This window comes from Poecilia formosa, unplaced genomic scaffold (genome assembly GCF_000485575.1).
Source record: "Poecilia formosa unplaced genomic scaffold, Poecilia_formosa-5.1.2 Scaffold63, whole genome shotgun sequence".
NCBI classification, from domain to species: domain Eukaryota; kingdom Metazoa; phylum Chordata; class Actinopteri; order Cyprinodontiformes; family Poeciliidae; genus Poecilia; species Poecilia formosa.
Genome location: NW_006800002.1, coordinates 1,571,738 through 1,592,570, shown reverse-complemented (window position 1 = coordinate 1,592,570; position 20,833 = coordinate 1,571,738). Strand labels below are relative to the sequence as shown.

General features: G+C 39.0%; 1 protein-coding gene across 1 annotated transcript in view; it reads right to left on the bottom strand.

Moving 5' to 3' along the window:
- Positions 1 to 20,833, bottom strand: part of cadm1b (cell adhesion molecule 1b) — a 282,457-nt gene that overhangs the window by 56,693 nt on the left and 204,931 nt on the right. Inside the window, exon 5 of the mRNA XM_016672599.1 lies at positions 6,338 to 6,475. Coding sequence (XP_016528085.1) covers positions 6,338 to 6,475 — 138 coding nt within the window. The remainder of the gene's footprint in view (positions 1 to 6,337; positions 6,476 to 20,833) is intronic.

Below are 20,833 nucleotides of genomic sequence, written 5' to 3'. Positions count from 1 at the left end.
GTATTATGTAAAATGAACTTGTTTGGAGCTTTTCATCATCTTATAATGTTATTCCTTCATCAAAAACATACCAGTGTTTCCTTGATTCTCTCATGCGTGCTTGAGAAATCCTTGAATCTCCCATGGCAACCGTTCAGCTGTGCAAAACGCCCAGGTGGGCCTAGCCCCGCCTTTGAGGAGGAAGCTCCTCCTGGGAGCTGCAGTTTGCAAGCTTCTGAGCTTCCGCCTCACTCAGCTCCTTCAGACTAGCCAGCAGCAATTAGCAAACACCTGGTGGAACTGTGTTTGCTATCTGGTGAGCTCTTTAAACGAGCTCCTTCTCAGTGAAACACTGGTAGAGGGTTAAATGAAGGAGGACTTCCTGAAGGCAGAGTTTCAGAAAGACCAGGAGTTTCTTAAAGAGACAGAGGCCCAATTTCAAGGTGTTAAATTACAAGTCAATTTTCCTTTGAAGTCATATTTGATATATGCAACATTTTTATAGCAACTGGAGGTAACATTGTTAGTTGATTGTGCTAAAAGCTGGAAAATACATAGTACTCCCACTTTAAATAAATCCAGCCCAACCAACTGCCTCTAGATGTCATTTATCTGGTAAAGAGAAGGAAAACTGTGCACTCCACAAATCTAGATTTAACAGGCAAGTGGGAAGAAGAAGAAAGCCATTCATTGCAGAAAGTCCTATGAAGTGCAGCTTACGGTTTAGCGCTGGCGAGATAGGGGTCACAGCAAACACGTGGAAAAGGGGTTTCTGATCAGGTGCAAACAAAATGGAAATTTGTGGATAACATGCAAACAGATCAAAGCCGATGGGAAGCTAGATGGGGCTAAATGTAGGGCAGTACCTGAAGAAAAACCCATTAGATGCTGCAAAAGACAACAGTGACCCGCCCCAAAAGACTTGTAGCCGCTGTAGCTGCAAACGCTGGCTCCACAAACTACGGGGTGCTGATTTTCTTTCTTCTCCCGATTCATTCTTGACCATGGCAATAGCAAAGAGGGAAAACTTCGGAAGTCCCCAATCCTCAAGCCAGTCATCTTCTATCAATTAACGGCTTCGCCCCGAAGCCCGGACGAAGGAGAAGCGGCGCGGATCGGGTCAGAGAAGGACTCAAATCTGAATGCAGAGGGAGATTTTGGAGTTGCAGCAGAGACGTCAAATCAAACGCTCTCGTGAGCATCGAGCACTGATCAATTCCAGAGCAATCAAGCATGGCCGTCTTCTCAGGGTGACATTTTCTTTCACTCAGACTCTAACCCGAGTCGTCTGGCTGCCAACACGCTGCCGGGGCCCCGTCTGTGATCGAGCTGTCTGGAGACGGCTGAGATGAGCGCCACTCCAGCGCCGGTAAAGCCGTCAAAAATAAATACAATTCCGGAATTAAACTCGCCACAACCACCGAGAGGAAACGAGAGAATATGAGTCGTGTCAGTAGAGCCGGAGTTTTACAGGAAGGTGGTAAATGCTGAACTCGAGTAAACTGGCTCTAGCAGAGACAAAAGACCCACAGAGGTCAAAGAGCATATTTTAAAAACATAAATTTAATACAATATGGTGCACACTTAAGAAATATTAGATGTGAAAGAACATGTTGGAAGAACAAATACTTTCTAGCAGCACTGCAAAAACATAAAATCTATTTTTTGATGTAGTTTCTTGTGCAAATATCTTAGTACACTTGAAAAAGACAACACTAACTTACGAATAACTTTTCAGAAAGATACTGGAGCTTCATTTAAGTCAGTAATTCCTTAATATTGACAAAAAAAGAACCAATTCCATTAGCAGATTATTTCATGTGTAACATGGGCAAAATGTCTTGTTATAAGTCAATCGAACAAGTAAATTTTATTAACCATCGACTTGAAACAAGCTCCCACGTCCCGTTGAAAAGTTACCCGTGAGTTGATTTTGTCTTATTTCAAGTGTAATAAGTTGTTTGAACTAGAAATTAGGCAAAAAAAATACTTGGTGAGATTTTGTGTTTTTGCAGTGAGATCAACAATGCAGTCAGCAGAGTGAAAAGAGACATAAAAGATAACAGGAGACCTAATCAGAAGAATGAAAATGTGAAAACAGTTTCAGATTGATTTTTCTTTTCAAAGTTAATTTCAGTAATTCGATTCAAAATATGTGCAATCGAACTCGGTTGTGTTGTTTATATAAAAAGACATATTCAGTACTTTTGCTTTACTAAATCAAGTCAAGCATTTGCATTTTTACCTACATTAGGATAAACAAAACTGCTTCACAGTTTTGACCTGCATTGTTCATTTTTAAGAGGTTATTTTCATGTCTTTGGTACTGGGTGGGGCTGCCAGATTCAAACAGTTTTAGGGTTTTCTTCCACAAGATTCCCACAATATTTTTGCAGGACTTTGTCGCATTCCTCTTGTAACTCAGTCAGGTTTGTGATGGCAACTCCTACATACCGATATTTGACAAAGCCAAAGGTTGTGAATGAAACTTTCAAAGGTTTAGAAAAAAAAAATAATAATTTGATTATGCGCCAACATCTATACCAGGATGAGAAAATGTGAAACAAAAGCTCAACAAGGCTGCAAGATGTTCTGAGATTAACATTCAGTGACTGTGGTTGAATCAGCTTCTGATTGGATCCCACAGAGGTCTTCCTCAGTGAGTTTAAATGTCAGCAAGCTCATTTAAGACAAGGGGAGCAGGTCAACCTTAGGTTTGGTGTATTTATTCTAAAATATGATTCCTCAAGGTCAAATACGAAACCGCGCTCCAGCTCTTTGAATTAAAAATGAGTCGGAAAATTTTTAATCAAGGTTCTTTTTTCTTTTCTGTCTTTCCTTTTGATAGCTTGAGGATTTTTACTGAATACTAATTGTCGTGTTAGTCGAAACTCTTTTACGGCTCAATCTGAAATTGCAGGGTTTTTTAAGCTTTAGTTCGATTTTTTTTTTATTTTTTACACAGTTTCTTGAATACCGTTACCCTTGATCACAAGGACAAGAAACAATTAAACGCTGCTGTCTAATCCAATTTCTTTCCACCTTTAACAATAGCAGCATCAGATAAATGGTTTAGTCTTAATCAGTTATTGTACTGGGCCACCAGTTCTGCACTTCTTCCTTCCCTGCAAACAGCACCGGTGCCTCTCAATGAAATATAATATTTGAGTACTAAATATGGCTGCGTGTGATTATGCAAGCCAAAGTGAAAGTCGCAGGTTTAAACTTTCTATTTACACGTCTGAGAGTCTGCACCTCAATAAATAAGAGACACACATAATGAGAATCATTATTTTAGTGTTTAAACTCATAAAAAGGAGTGAAGTGTATTGCTGGCTGCTCGCATTGCTAATAGTAGCAAGAAAACCCCATTTTTTTTGGTACTTACAGCAAACCAGATGCACTTTTTAAGTAGGTTTTCATGCCTCCTCCTTTGTTTTGGTGTATTCAGTTGCAACTTTATAGTGACACATATTGGCATGGAATATTTACTAAAATATTCTAAGTAATCTGCCGCCGTAATAATGAGCTTAGGAAAACAAATACTGTTAAATATGAATGGTATGAATACAAATATGATTTATAAAGCTGGCAAACAGCACAAAAGTTGGCTGGACGGTTCATTACTTTTATTTATTCATTTTTAATCACTGTCTGTAAAAGCAATATTGAGTTGTAAAAGGATAATTAACAATGTAGTAAACAGTGTTCTTTAGTTGAAGCAGAAATGTCAAAGACAGGCATCTTCCGGAAAAAGCTGAAAATTTAACCGAAAAGCATCGAAAGATAAAATAAATGAACTCAGTGATGAAAGAGAAGAAACTCTAAGCTACAAGTGCAAACGTTGTAATGTCACTGAACAGCAACACCATTTTGCTAGGTGTGCTATTGAGAAATTGCAACCAAATTGATCTGACTCTGTGCTGAGTATACTGAAAAGTACATACACATACTTTTTTAGGAACTTGTTGTGTGATTCTTTATATCTGGTACTGCTGAATTTCCCCTTTGCGGGTCAATAAAGTCTGTTTCTATTCTTATTCTGTTCCATTTTTCTTTTCAATTATTTAGTTGAAGGCAAACGATGTTCTGAATAATCATAGTGAGGAACAGATGATGCTTCTTATGCAGCTGCTTTGCTGCAAGTGTTTTATGTCATAAACAAATGTCACTTAATCAATGCCAGACACTGTTCTTCACGATGAAACACAGAAGTTAAATAATTAAATATGTAAACCCAGTGGATTTCATTATTACAGTCCTTTTTTATCATGTTTATTTTGCCATTATTTTATTATATTTTATCATTATTAAGCCAAGAAACTTAATAGAGACATGCGGTAGTGATATGCAAATGTATCTCCAATGGTATAACTTATAAAAAACAAATATTCACAAAAGAGTGACATATTTGAAGTATTTTTTTTACTTCAGATATGTACATTTTGATGATTGTGGCTAAAGAAAAACAATCCAAAATTCACATTCTATGAAAATTTAAAATATCAAGCAGGACCAATAAGAAAGAACATTAATGTATGAAATGCCAACAAGTGAATAAAGACTTCCATGTATTTAATTACTGCGAGGCGATTAGCCTTTTACAGCAACCTTCAGGTAATCCTCATTGAGATGTCTCTTAAATTCCTTCTGACAATGCTCCATGGATTCTGTGTGGAATTTTGTTCCTGCAAACCTATTTGAGTTCAGTTTGAGCAATTTATTTCTTTGCTACCATTAAAGCTACCTTGTTAGCAAGCAGAGATTGCTAGGGCCTATAAAGCATTACTCTAATTATTTTTTTTAAATTAAATTTTGATTATATTCTAACTGAATGGGATACATCATATTAAAAAAAAAATTAAAATCAGCCTATTCGAGATCAGTTTTGTCAATTTGTTTCTTTGCTAGCATTAAAGCTACCCTGCTAGCTAGCAGCTACAGTCAGCCAGGGCCTATAAAGCCTGCACCAAGTGTGCCGAGGAATCACAGTACGTGTGGGGACTAATGAATTGTTTAGCACGTCCTTAATAACAAGTCATTTGTGACTTGTGATTGTTATGCAATGTTTAAAATGTTTGTAACTAGCATAGTTTTGGGTTTCCAGTATAATCATCAAACTAGACCAGAAAAAATACTTTAAATATATCACTCTGTGTAGGTATTTTTTAAATTAAATTTTGATTATATTCTAACTGAATGGGATACATCACATTAAAAAAAACAAAAAAAAAAAACAGCTTATCCGAGGTCAATTTGGTCAATTTATTTCTTTACTAGCATTAAAGCTATCCTGCTAGCTAGCAGCTCCAGTCTGCCAGAGCCATGTGCGCTGTGGAGTCTGAGTACGTGTGGGGACTAATGAATTGTTTAGCACGTCAGTAATAACAAGTGATTTGTGTTTCCTGGGGCACAAGGGGACGTGACTTTGTGGCTAGCTTTATGTATCCACTGCCACTGTGGATTAGCCCTGCTCAGCATGTCAGTGGCATTTTGCTGATCTAACCATCCTGTTGTCTCTCCCTCCCCAACACAACCCTCTACAACTCATAAACAGAAATTGACTTTGACTCCTGTAGGGAACACTGGAGGCACAGATGGCATTTAGCTTCAGATTTGCTCTTGTCTAAATATTTCATCTCTCAACAAGCGCAATGTATCCTCTCCATTCTAATACATATATAATTTGACAACAAGCTCAGAGACACTCGCTCCGTGTCAGTACAATGTGACTAATATGAACCTCGCCGTTGCCGTACAATAAGTTTATAATGAATAATTGATAACACCTAATCATAACTGAGAGGTAATAAGATTTTTTCTTTTTCTCTTTTTTTTCCCCGCCACTCTCGGATTTCATACCGCCTTTTTCTGCAGGCAACAGAAGGCGCTGAAATGAAGATAAAATGTGCAAATGAAGCTTGTTTACCCTGAGCGGCTGGTTGGATGCAAATCGGAAAGACTTAAGAGTTGAATTTTTTTTAAAACATATTCCATCAGCCAGTCGAGGTGTAGCGAAAATGTTTCCGGTAAATATTTAAGCAATTTTAAATCCAAACATTGATCTCTGAAATGAAAACTACAGTGCGAAAGTTACTTTGAGGCAGAGCTGAATTTGCGAGGAATGCAAAGCAGCAGCAACTTGAGCGTGGCGCCTTCAGCCGTATTCGGTGTGACAGACGGGATGATCTTCACGTGTACGTACGCCAGTCAACATCATCAGTACACAACGCGTTTTTAGAAAAACTCCTTTTTTTTTCTTCCTTCTTTTGTTCGCAAAGCAGGAGCCTCCAGAGAGGCCGAGCAGACAGGCCAGGAGAACGCGAGGCTGACCGAGGGAGGCTGTTATTCCACCAACCTGTCAGGTCGTCCTCCCCCTTCATCCATCTGATGGAGGCGGCCGGCTTGCTGCCAATGGATATGCAGGTGAGCTCCGTCTCGTTCCCCTCGCTGACCACGTCCTCTCTGCTCTCGATGATTGGGCTGCCTGGCGGGACTGACCACACAGCAGCACAAACGTTCAGACAGACGTGATCAGGCCAGCGCTTGTACACACATTTGTTTTTGTTTTGTTTTTTCTAGTAAGGTAAGAAACGATTAATCGGATCAGTCGCAGTGAATCGACTGAGTTAATCGTCAACTAATTCAGCGTTCAATTAATCGTTAACCTGGTGTACACACACGTCAACAAAAATCTTGCAAAGTACTTTTGATCTAGTTTCTAATAGAAACTGAGATATTTGCACTTTTGTGCAAATATCTCAGTGCACCTAAAATAAGACAAAACTAACTTACATGTACATTTTCAGCAAGATGTAGGAGCTTGTTTTAAGGAAATATTTAGTAAATAGTCATGAAAAACTAGTAGTTATAATGGCAGATTATTTCACTTGTAACGTGTTGAAAATGTCTTGCTATAAGTGAAATTATCTGCCAATGGAACAAGTACTTATATTACGATATTACACAATTATTTACTTAAAACAGGTTCCTAAATCTTGCTCAGTTTAGTTCAAGTGTACCAAGATATTTGCACTATAAACTAGACAAAAACATCTTGTGAGATTTTGTGCTTTTGCAGCGCAGAGTAAAAAAAAAAAAAAAGAGGNAAAAATCTTGCAAAGTACTTTTGATCTAGTTTCTAATAGAAACTGAGATATTTGCACTTTTGTGCAAAATTTTGTTTTATTTACTTAAAACAGGTTCCTAAATCTTGCTCAGTTTAGTTCAAGTGCACCAAGATATTTGCACTAGAAACTAGACAAAAACACCTTGTGAGATTTTGTGCTTTTGCAGCGCAGAGTAAAAAAAAAAAAAAAGAGGTAATTTGCTGAAAAAACCCCCAACACATTCAGAGCAGTAATTTAATCAAAGCTGTAAAATATACATTTGCATTAAAGATGAAAACACCTTTATCTGTAAAGTTTTACAAAAATCCCAACAAGTGGCACAGTTTAGCTTCACCCGATTCAAATCGCTTAAGGAATGCCACGTTACCACATTTCAGGCAATAGAATATTTGTTTTCTTATTTAAAAAGGGAACTGAATTGTTTATTTTAATCTTTTAATGTATTTCCATTATAGTACAAAAAAGTTAAGGCAGTTAAATGAAAAATCTGAAGAATGTACCAGTGTTTTGATATGATTAATTGTCAGAATAACCAATCAATTAATTGATAACTAAATTAATCGTTAGTTGCAGCCCTGTCTTACAATGGTAAAACTTCAAGGCTTCATTTTTACAAACATTTCTGTTTTTCCTCTTTATTTTCTCAGTTGGTACCATCAGGAAGTTATTGAAGTTTAATTTGGAATCAATGCTTCAGCAAACAGATTTAATTTTCACTGACATATGGGGCTCAATTTCCATACTGTGACTGACGTTTCACAAGTTTTCACTAAGTCTTTTTTAATGTTATTATTTTCTAAAACATAGATACAAAGGTCAACAAAGAATTTGTGACAAATATTTAAACTGTGGCCAGATTTTAACTAGACTTGGAAAACATTTTTTTAATGGACTTCCTGACACAATTGCTTATCCAGACTGAATCCTTTGTATATATTTGTGAAACGATGGTATTAAGATGCAAAAACAAGGCTTTCCTGCACTTCACGCTGCCAACAGTTGTGTGTGGGTGGCGAAGCAAGAAGATAAACACGATGTTGCTCTGTGGACACGGGTCACTGCGCCTGTCCAGAACTACTACAGTTTCTCCAGTTAAAGAAATGGAGGATAACATCTGTTGTAATTAATGTGATCAAGATCGATCGGTACAGCAATCAGAAAATGCTTTTCTGGATTCACACTGGCTTTGTTGTAGGTTTTTTCCCCCTTTTTTTTTCCCAGACAGGGTATATTGTCACCACTGCAACTGGAGTGTTTCTTTTGCAGGAATTACAATACCTGAAATGCCATGGCGAGATCCTTTTTAACCTTCTGACTTTCACTGAAAGCCAGGTAAATTTCATGGGATTTTTCTTTTCTTTTTTTTATTTGGATATTTCACCTGAAATATGAAATGTGTTGAGAGAAAACTTCCAGAACAATCATTTGAGTTTTTTTGTTTTTTTAACAGACATGATGCATGCACTGAATATGTATTTTCATTCTTGTTAGACATTTTTTTTAAATATAAAATATATATATTTAAAAATGACTAGGAAATAACTCCTTGTTGAAATATTCATCTTTGTATGGTATAATAAGCACGTATAGATGATCAGAAATTGGACTGACTTAGAGTCAGTAGTTTTTACATCTTAAAACCCGACCATTTTCAATAAGCAGCAATAGCAACATAATACATAATATGGTATTTTGAATGGAAATCAATTCTATTTCAATTTTCACACTTACAGGGCTATTACTTTTCTAAGATTAAAAAAAAAATCTCATTGCTGCCAAACATTTTAATGGCTAGAGTTGGATTCCAAAACTTCTGCATGTTCAAATGAGTAATAGTAGAGCCCTAAACTGGAAAGAAAAATAATAAAATTAGTTGCCTAAAAGCCAAGGAACAGTAAATTCAAATAGTTAAGTGCATTAAGTAGTGCACTCAATCACAATGGCCCCTATGCATACTCACTGCATGAGACACCAGTGTGGACATTTTAAATTTTACAGCAGAGGATATCAGCTAGCAAGTAAACCATTAGGTCGATAAAGTCTGGATCAGAGGAATCTAAATGTGAACTCTTTGAATGGCACTGCACATAACAGGTCTTGTCCTCAAAAACACCAAACCAAAAGTGAAGCTTGAAGGTGAAAATCACACGTGGGCTGTCGTATGGTGATGGTAAACTACTTCATTGTTTACAATGGTGAACAATGAAATAAGGGATAAATTGTGTTCTTGACAAGAATCTGAACTAGTAAGACCAAAGTCCCAAACAAACCCCCAATGAAATGTTTTCACTGGTTCGAGAGATTCGATCCAATTCAATTCAGATATACTTTATTGATCCCAAAGGGAAATTAAATGTTGTTGTAAGTTGTACTACTAATTCAAGATTCTTTAGAGAGAGAGTAACACTGCTGGAATGGGTCAGTCATTCGCCTGACTGGATCCTTTTGAAATTTCAACATTTGAATGTTTATCAGAAGGAACAGGTCAAAACTACACCTGAGTAATGCATGTGACTGTTTGCCGCCAACACATTATTTAATGTGTTTGATAGTTACTCCTTGAGTCTTTCTAATTTATTTCACCAATACCTTCATATTTTAAACAGTAATATTAAAATAAAACCTACATAGGTTCTGCTAAGCCATGTTTGTCCGATTAAAAGAACTTTTTGAAAATGATTCATTTAAAGCATCATAAATGTTTAAACTTCCAAAACGTTGACATTGCTTGCTACTTATTCACCCATTGTTAGTTAAACTGTTTTTGTTCCATTTAACTGGATGTCCTAATTATTTTTCCAAGACTGTAAGTCATCTCAAGATCCTCCATCTGGTGTTTCTTGACCTCTGGTGGAGTCAGGACGCCAACCTCGAGGTTCGCAGGATCAGCCAACTTGCTTTTGCATACTTGACTGAAGATGGGGTCAGAGCTGGGAGACTGAGGCAAAAGCTAAAAATGTTGCACCCACACATTACGTTGTGCTAAAATGAGCCCAATTTCTTGTACATAGAACTCATGTTAAAATCGGTCCAGTGTTGAACTGCGACACATCTGGAGGGTTATACAAACGTTGAAACAATAACACAGTAAATCACGTACAGTATTAATTGTGTAGTTTCTCTTATTAAGGCATTGCCAAAAGATTTTAAGGCACAGTCAAACAGCCCTATGTAATTGCAACCTGTGTTCACTCGGATGTAAACACAGAATCAGGCCCATTTCCCGACCCCGCCTTGTATTAGTCATCACAGTAACTTCACGAACTTCACGTACTTGAAAGCAAAACGTCACGTGGGGGTGAAGGCGGGAGGGGGGTGCTTATTTCAAGAACTCTTGAATGCAACCCCCTTGATTCAGAAAAGAAGAAGAAAAAAAAAGGGGGCTAGGTTTCAGTCGTACAACTGGAGTAATTACTTTTAAGTGCTTTTAATTCCTTTCAATCCCCCAGGATGTCTGCATGTATAATAAAGCTTAACTAAAGTAATTTCTCTCCAAAGCATCAAAGTGTGGCACAGCTGACTCTCAATGGGAAATCGTTGGGAGCAGCCAAGTCAACATTCACCGGGATTCACAGAGTCAACACAGCTGCCAAACCAACGCGGTCTGAGCCATCAGTTTCAGCATCTGCTCCTTTTTCGTTATGCTGTTGAGCACCGCGAGAGCCTAATTGGCTGACATTTTGTTTCACTTGCTTAAGATAACAAGATCAGAGATAACTATTATTTCATATTCACCGCTCACAATGGAGCGGCTCACAACGAGAGTGTGGGTTTTTCTTTTTTCTTTTCCTTTTTCTTCTTCACACCCGTGTGTGTCCTCACACCTTACCCAGGACGGTGATGTCTGCGTAGGCTTCCTGAGGAGGATCTGTGTAGAGCTGGCACACATAGCGTCCCTCGTCGGAGAGCGATACGTTGGACAGAGACACCCGGAGTTCGTTGTCAGAGAAATTCACCAGCTGGAACCGGCTGTCCTTGAGAGCTGTTGGGGATACAGAGAGCAGGGACACAAGTGTGAGATGCGCGGGGTGAGAAGAAAGAAAACAGGGGGGTGGGGGGGAAAGAAGAGAGGAAGGGATGAGGGGGTTGAAGGATGACGAAGGAGACTCTATCAGGAAATCAGACAGAAGGAGGGAACTGTGGGGAGGAGGGAGGCAGAGCACTGCCCTTTATGCGGGGCTTTCTCCTTAATTGAGTAAAAGAAAAGTGAGTTTCAGAACGATTTCTACGAGTTGATTTATAAAGTACCTTTACAGTCCATGGAGCACTCGCAAAGAAAGGAAAAAGCGCAAGGAGTGTTCATGAAGAGTCCTAACAAGCTAAGAAAGTCTTAAAACCGGGCCGAGGCCGGTCACGGATGGCCGCGCCGGGCTCACACACAGTCCTCTGAAAGGAGAGAGGCATTCAAACATACATAATGAATTAAATCACAGAGAGGAAGCACAGACGCCCCAAAGTCCAAATCAAAAGCAGCCGGCAATCTCTGCACTAAATGCCTCCACGGATTGTTCCGGACTTCCTATCTTTCGACGTCGTCGTCAAACTGGGTTAGCCGACTCCGTCTCGCTCCGACTTCCTTATGCTCGCCGCTTTTCATTTTGGGTCAGCCCTCGTCCCCGAGAGCTCTTTTACATAAACAGCCTGGGCTGATTTGATTGGGGAGGCCTTTTGATGCCTTGACCTGCCTTCTTTATCAAGTCCTCTCCGCATCTGTTGAGCTAACGAACGCCACTCGGCCCCCGTTTGAAGCGGGGGAAAGAGTTTATTATTCCCTTCAGGCTTCACGCTTTGCATTATGATCATTACTTGAGGTCTCCGGGTGGCGTCGATATGAAACCTTATTCCCTCAATATTATCTTAAGGCTCTTTGGAAGCCTGCACTTTGAGAGGCAAGAGCATCTGCTGCAGAGGGAAACACTCCATGTCTGAAATGATGAGTGCAGATTGCAGCATATGACTCTGTGACGTATAAGAGGTTGATTGCTTAGATAAGAGCGCCAATAGATACAGTTCCTGTCCATGCATTCATTAAGCGCATACATGTGATGCTAACTGTGGGGTGCTAATGATTTATTTGTACCTATGATTTTAATTCAGTCATTTTAAAACACAAAAACTGGATGCAGAGGTTTTTCTATGTATTGCGTGTTTTCTCTAATCCTCAGTCAGTCTCCAAAGTACTTCAAAAGCAGTATTGTCTTAATGTTTGTAGATTCGGCAAATTATGACACAGCATCCTGAAGTCTCCTAGAAAATTGTCCCAAGGATGACAAATTGAAGGTATGAACGTACCAGTAGGTGGCGCTAATATGCAATATTCTCCAATTTGCCCCACAAAATGAATAAGATGTGATTTAAAAAATGATAGCTCTCAAAAGACCATGATTTGTCTGATTTGTTAGACCCATATCTGAGGTTGAGAAGTTGTTTGTAGCTTTTGCAAAGAATTTCATTGGTGGCTGTGATCTCAAATGTTGTCATCTTTATTTGAACAAATAACATAATTTAGCTTAGGCAGGAAAATGTTGGATTTTTTCTGTTTGGAATATATTTTATTTAGAAATGTCAATTTGTTAAAAGGGCAAAATTATGTTTATTCCAAGCATGGTGCCATTTTATAACACGATCAAGTGGCTATGCTACCTGCAGTTGTTACAAAAATGCTGCATATTATCAAACATGACTTTAAAGAGACACAGCACCTAGAAATTGGATCTCCATCTCTTTAAGAATCTGCTGCTCTCTCCGACACTCCCCCTTCAGGAAGCCATCCCAACAATCCTCATTGTGCCGTTTACAATAACTGTGGCGGAGTGAGAAGTAGTTTATATGATGAGCTCAGGAAACGCGCAGTTCCACCAGGTGTTTGCTAATTACTGCTGGCTAGTCTGGAGGAGCTGAGTGGGGGAGTCACAGAGGAGTGCTGCTCTGTGAGGCGGGAGCTGCAGCTCTAAGGAGGAGCTTTGTGAGAGCAAGTGTTTAGGCACCACTGAATGATTCAAGGATTCCTCAAACGTGCATGAAAGAATGAAAGCATATCTTCGAGTATGTTTCTGATAAGGGAATATCATTATAGCATAATGCACATAATACTGTTCCTTTAAAGTCTTTGTGGTTTACACACAAGTTTCAAAACAGCTTTCCTGTCTTTATGCTTACTAAGTGAAACACTTTGGTGTAGGTCACTGCAACTGCAATGAGTCTAAAGAAATACTTTAAAAGACCTTCAGAGGAATTAATCAAAAATATATTTCAAAGATCAAAGGAAATTCTTTCAAAGTGAGATAAATACAATTGCTGTGCTTTTTTAGATCATCACAGGCCTTTACATACTTCACCAATGGCATCCAAGGTCAGCCCTCCAGATCCACTGTAAGGGTAAATAAATATGATATGGTAGTGAGAATTTGTTTGTCCACACGATATTATAGATTCAACACAATCAGAACTGCTGCATGTTTCCTGCTCTCTAAGTTGGTACTTAATTAAATCCACTGTATGATCAGTTTTCTACCATAACCTTCCACAAATTTTGCACGGACTCATTCAGCCAACACGTGTCCTGAATATGTAAAAAAAAAAACAAACAAAAAAAACCCAGCCATAACCATTTTTGAAATTGAGCTAACCTGCAGGGCTTTGAATGCTTAACATCACATTTGTTTGCGAAGTACCACTTTTTAAATATTAAGCCTTTGTAACACAAACCCGGAAACCTCCCGGAAGGGTGGGGGAGGGGGGGAATGCGGCGCCACGTTGCTGTCCGCGCCGCGGTCCACCTTCACTGATAAAAGACTCATTTTTTTCATTCCGGATGACAACCGCTGCCGAATTACATGTCATTTTGGATATATCTGGAGGAATAAACGTCTCACCCTAACAAGGCGCGCTCGGCTCCGACCGACCCGTGACATAATTTATCTTTATTTGCTGCAGCAGGAATTTGTTTAAAAGAAAAAAAGAGCCCTCCTCTGCGACTGTAAAGCCGATACTCTGCTGTTGTTTGTGTCTTGTTCCGAGGCGACTACTTGGCTTGTCAGCTCCCGGTGTGTCTCTGTGTCACTGCTGTTTGCCTCCTCGCGCACAAAGATCTGCCACTGTGTCAGGGCAGCCATGATGACAGGTAACAATGCCACCGGCTTGGAGGGTACAGAGTTAGGGGGGTGAGGATGAGGGAGGGGGGGCAGGTTGGTTTGTGCAGAACTGGAGGTCCTTTAGGAGCCGGGGGCCTAGAATAGCATTGTCGACGGGGGGAGTTCGCCAGACCCCATTACGGGAAGTACAAATACGCAGCAGAAACCCAATAACACTTAATCCGCCCGTCGCAAAGTCTGACATATATTCACATCCAACGGTGGATAAACAACACAGTTTGGTTTTTTTCTTTTCTTTTTTTTTTTTGTTATTGACGAAGGAGATGTATTGACTTTGGCAGAGAAAATGACATGTTTGCAGGCTCACATGGCGCCGCTCAATATAGAACAAAGAGGGAAAGGTTGTCCTAACCTCCTGGCAAGACTTCTGTAACTGTACAGACTCATCATTGATCAGCGGGCACGATGAGCCTCCTGATTATTGTTTCTTTTAATCTTTGCTGTCTGAGTAAATAGGAGCACAGCCCCCGATCTATACTTTCATAACACTCCTCTCTCTTTTTCTCTCTCTCTCTCTCTGCCACAATTTTTTGTTGTTTTTATTTTTTGTGGGTGTTTTACACAAATGTGACAAAGACGTGCGCTCAGACTCCCCCGGCGAGAGGACCGAACGCACGTCTGGCTACCTGGGCCTGCGAAATAACAGCTGGGAAGCAATATAGATTGAGATGAACGGTGGCTCTCATTCACCTTCAATCCTGGCTTGGATCCAAGGCGCTACGTGAAAAAAATGCAAGACAGAAAAAAAAAAAAAAGAAAGAAAGAAAAAAATCTTGGTTTAAAGCATAAGTATCCCATATGCTCATGCATAATCATAATGCCCAATATCCCTAATCTAAGAGATTATCGTAAAAAAACCCGACAAGGACACGAAAGTATTTCCATTACATAAGCGCTGTGAATTATCTCTTAATAATCTCGCAGCATTCGAAGCTTAATGACATGTGTAAAAGAGCCAGAGAGTCAAGGACAGATGGAATCGTGTTTGCACACCAAATCCAAGCGAAAGCCGCAGCTGATCTTGTCGTCGTGTCTGACACCTTTACTGTAGTAAAACCACAACAGCTCCTTTGGTACCAGGATGCACTGATGGTTGTACAGTAACCCACCTGTTTAGAGATGACTTTAATTAGTGGTAAATGGAACGCCGCGCGACATGCTCTATCTGCATTCATCTGATGATTTTGATGACGGTATTTGACAAAATGTGACGTTTATTGCTCGTTTCATAATGGATTACTGTTATGTCTTCATGGTGGAAATCCCTTTGGACTGCCTCGTTGCTGAAATGTACTTTTCAAATAAGCCTGACTTAATGTTCCTCTTGTGAAAAACAAATATAAGTACTCAAAGGAACACAAATAATAAAGTTCACTTTGGTTATGGACAATATTTAGGTTTATAAGCTAAGCTGTTTTTTATTTGTTTTTTTTTTTAATACTTTGGTAAAGACGTTTGTAACTTATTTGTGTTCTGAAACGTCACCATCCACACCAGGTTTTCACACCTCTTAAAATGTATGTTTAAAAAATGGTAGCTTAAAAAGAAATCACAATCCATAATAAGCTAACTTACTATTGCCATGTAATAATCTCACACTGGAAAGTTAGCAAAAGTCCAATCTTTAATTTGAGTGCAAAAATCATTGAAAATTAAGTTAATTAAATATAATTCTGAATAAAAAATACTGGTAACTTACAGCCACTGTCATATCTGCCTCTGCCTTACATTTCAATTGTTTTATCTTTGGTAAATAATCCTCCAGTGATGCTTTACTACACATTGAACTCTATATAACACACAATTTAAGCCCTTGCTAAGGGAGGCAGTCATGGGCAAAAGTCTATAGTCCAACTGCATCAGTGACACAGCGACAGATGTCGCAATAAAACATTAATACACAATAATATTGCCTACTTGTGATGCATACACTTTAACTGCAATAATTAGGATTCGCTCACCTCAGCATGCTGTATGCTTGAAAGTCACCAAGTATTATACTTTCTGATTAGCTCCAATAAATGATTAAGTGACAATTTAGGGTCTCTATTAGAACATTTAAAATAAATTTTCTGATGATCCTTAAATATATTAAAAAAATGAATAAAACAAGACACATGCAAAGCGACACAATCCTGAAAGACATGACAAGCTTTTATCTTCACAAAACCGTTCGATCTGTGTACTACATATTTTAACCCACCGATAAACGTGGCAAGATAGCAAACAGTGGGATGTTAGCTTTAAAAAAAAATCATCTACAATTTAAGTAGGACAGCTGTGTGATACAGAAAGAAACTCAAACCTTTTCTGTGTTTAGAGGCAGAGAAAAAAAATAGAGTAATTGAAAGTGTGACAAGTAGGGCTGAACAAGGACCCAAATTTGTCTCGTCTCGAGGCTTTTGTACATCATTTCAACAGAGGTCCCAATAATTGCAGAGAGTGCTGTGTGCGTGTGTGTTCTTTAATAGCGGTTAATTGCTTTTGTTATAAAGCATAATAGTTTAAAATACTTGTGACATTTTGTGTTGCCACATTTGGGAAAGTAGCAGCAGCTGACTCATTTTCTGTATGCCACCTAATACATTAAGACAAATCAGCTTGGTTATGTTTAATTGTAGGTGATAAATGTTAATTTAAGGGTGAGGCGATATAAACTGCGGCATCCTCGTCCGACACCTCGTCCATGGTAATGAGTGATAACTAGTAACAATTTCTTGTTTAATTGCTGGTAATAGAATTAAAATGTATTACATATGCAAAACTAAATTAAGATCTGACATTTTTAAGACATTTTGCAGCCAGAAATCTAAAAAAAAAAAAGTATGCACTTTTGATAATTAGCAACTGATATTCAAAGAAGAAAAGTACCCTAAAACATAATTTTCTACAATAAAATTGTCAAATGGTGTATACTATGGACAATATTACTTGGTAAGAAATAGCACTATGAGATTTTTTAAAATGACAATTTTGTTTGCAGGAATATTTCACATAAATGTGTGCCTGCTTTTTGGTAACACAGAAAAGGACAGAGTGATTGCTCTTTCTTACTCCAAAGATCCGCCTTCACAGGAAAAGTAGATTAGCTTGATCAAAGTATATGTGTAAAGACACAAACTGTTCAAAGTGCTGTTTTTCTCCAGGAGAACAATTCAAAGATGAAGGAAAAGGAAACAACAATTTGTACAACGGTGACAATACGGAAGTATTTTTGGTGAAAAAGTATTTGTACCTTTTAATTATGAAGTCGAAGTCAGAGAGAAAAAGCCAACAGGAGTTTTGCAATTGTACATTTTGTAAACTTTCACAAATACAAAGCAGCAGTTATATCACTTCAAATTCTTCAGTGCAAGAGCACAAACTGTATTCTTTGAGTCGCACTTTTAAAAAAAAATCCCACACGGACAGTTTTGCCCCTAAATGATTCCAAACAAATGGTGCAAAAACAAATCCACATACCTGTGTCAGACAAAAAAATAACTTGTGAATATTTGTTCATCACTCAGACACAAAACTACTGTTACACCTTCACAGAGTCTTCAGTGCGGATCACAGATTCCATTCTACAAGTCACAAAGTGCAAAAGGCTTGTAATAAAATTTTTTTGTAATAATATTTTTCCCAAACTAAGTTCGGTACATTTGGAGCCAAGCCAATTCAAACACTTGTATAAACATTTTTTTAAATATTTTTCTTCTTAACACAGATACAGATACAAGTCAGTGACTGAAACTATACAAAACTGGTATTGCAAATCACAAATTCTGTTTTAAGAGCCTTTTTTTTTTTTCTTGGTCACACTGAAAGTGAAACAAAACCGATTTGTTTCTTGTGGGTAGTATGTATGCCCGTACAGCAGGGGGCGATGCCAAACTCAGTATAACAAGCCAGAAATAATTTCCATTCTGATGATTCCTATTTTTTGAAGGGCATTATGTCGTACAGAAACATCATAATCCATTTTATTTATGGTTACGGCTTTAAGTGGTTTTTATTTTGGTTTCATTTAATGTTTTTGGTTGTCGTGTTTTATTTCGGATATTTGCATTGTCTTCCAGCTCCAGTGTTGTGTTTTTTACAAAATTAAAGTTTATAGGTCTTGCATTTTCATGGCATTATCAATATATTACATGAATGTGTATTCGAATCATAATGCTGGTCAGAACCGGAGCAGAAAGCACTAATTTGTCACTGCGGTGAATTACAGGTGAACTAGACTCTCTACAGATCATTTTTGAATCCCGGGAGGAGACGCCAATCTGTCCTGACTTTCTCCTCCTCACTGAATAAATTACCATGTAAATCTTTACCTCATGCACTCACACTGGAGTTGGAGATTTAACCACGACCGTTGTCATCTCGCGTGGCCCTCGTGTCATACATTTATGCTCGGATTTTGCGTTTGTTATGTAACGTCACCGCTCTGGCAGATTTAGCTTCATGCTAGGGTGCATCTTTTTTACATATGTCTCGCCGTCATGGAAATAAAAGCACTGCGAGGTACAAAACCGAACGCAGTTGAAAAGCAAAAGATGTAAAAACAAAAAAAATTAAGATACGTGCCCTTTAATCCTGCTTTGGTAAACTCTGATGCAGAAGAGAAGTGCAGAGCAGTGAGACAATGTGTTATGTTTGTTATGGTCCCAAAGCTGCTGCCTGCATACTTTGTCTCATTCCCCTCTCCCCATCTTCTCACTCCCAAAAGTTAGCTCTAAAAGTTAACACTAAGAAGGAACAGAGATTCCTCAGCTGTCAGAAAAACTAAGAAAACAAGAAACTATTTGAGAAAAAAAATACATAAAATAACTTTTTCTTCCTCCTCCACCTAAAGTTCTGAAAGAAATATTCCTGGTTTGAGGCAGAAATCAAACCTCTGTAGGCAGCCGGAATTGGAGAAAATTGGATTTCCACTTACTCCATCCCTTTTGTTGTGGCAAACAATATTTCTCTCAGTTACAGTAAAAGGGGGCATGACTGTGCATTTTAAGAAACTCCAGGAATCGCGAATGCAGCTTTGCATTTCGGGCGGATGGGAGGGGCAGGCGGAGGAGGGGACGGGGAGCGGCACTCACGTCTCAGATCTCTGAAGTAGATGGTCTGTCGGTTCGGGTTCAGCAGCTGGATGACGGAGTCGTCGTTGTTCCTCACTCGGCAGCTAATGGTGGCCGTCTCTCCCTCGATCACCGACACGTTGTCAGTCGCCAGGTTCTGGCTGTCAACTAGAAAAAACACAAACACAAAAAAAAGACAACTCTTAAAGTGGCAGTGTTATGTGTTAATGCCATTTCATAGCAGAGTCAAGTAACCTTCAATTGTTATAAAAATGCTATAAAAATGTAAATACAACTTCAAAAGAAATATTACTTCGCAACTTAACACCTTAAAATTGGGCCTCTGTCTCCAGCTCTTTCTGAAACTTCAGGAAGTCATCACAACATGGCTCCTCTATTAACCCTTTAACCACATTTTTACCAGTGTGTCACTGAGAAGTTGCTCATACAATGAAGTCAGCTAATGCACAGTCCCACCAGGTGATTGCTAATTGCTGCTGGCTAGTCTGAAGGAGCTGGTTGATGGGAGTCGCTTGGAAACCGCAGCTATGAAATGAATGGTTGCCCCGGAAAATTAAAGGATTTCTCAAACATGCATGAAAGAATCAAAGCAAAACTCCAGGTATGTTTTTGATGAAGGAATAACATCATAACATAATGTAAAGTAAAAAAAAAAACAACAACTTGATTTTACACAACACTGCTGCTTTAGCGAAACTTTCCCTGCTGGATGTCTAGAGTCTATTAAATACTTAGACTTTGTTGGTTTTTTTTTTCTTTTGCTCCATGTCAACAGACGGAGCAAAGCTATGTGAAGAGGCTGTGTAGATTGTCAGTTTGCAGCCATGTCTAATCCTTTTAATATAAGAGCCATGTGCAGTGTTTGTCACTATTGATCTCCCCCCACAGCTCAGAGTAGGCCCTGCGAACGAATGCCAGATGGGCTGTAAGCTCTGCTGCCCACAAAGATGCCGGGAGAGGAAAAGGATATGAAGGGAAAAGAAAAAGAAAAAAAAGGGACAATGAACAAGTGTAAGGAAAGTGGAAACCCGGCAGATATGGGCGGGGCGGTTGGAGGTGAGAAAGATGGAGGACGGTTAAATCGAGAACGGCGAGAGGAGGAGTCGGATGGCGTTTCTGGTTAAGCTTTTTTTTTTTTTTTTAATCGAAGCTCTCCATCTGAGGCCGGTGTGTGCTCAGCGGTTCTGTTCCCCGTCTGCAGGAAATACAAGCATCTGAGTCACTGTCTGTACGCCGGCCATTGTTGACCGCCCCCCCCACCACCTCCCTGACAAGACTTTGGACCTTGTCATCATAACTTACACCGTACTAAGCCCCAACACACACACACACACAAAACGCCTGGCTTTGTTTCCCCACCCTGTCTTCAGAAAGAAAGAAGAAGGAGAAAGTCAAAAGTCACCTTGTGCTATATTTATTTGGCAGGAGCCAGAAAAAAAAAAACATAAAGGAAACACGTTTAATGCCTCAGATTCACACCAGCGGAGAAACAACA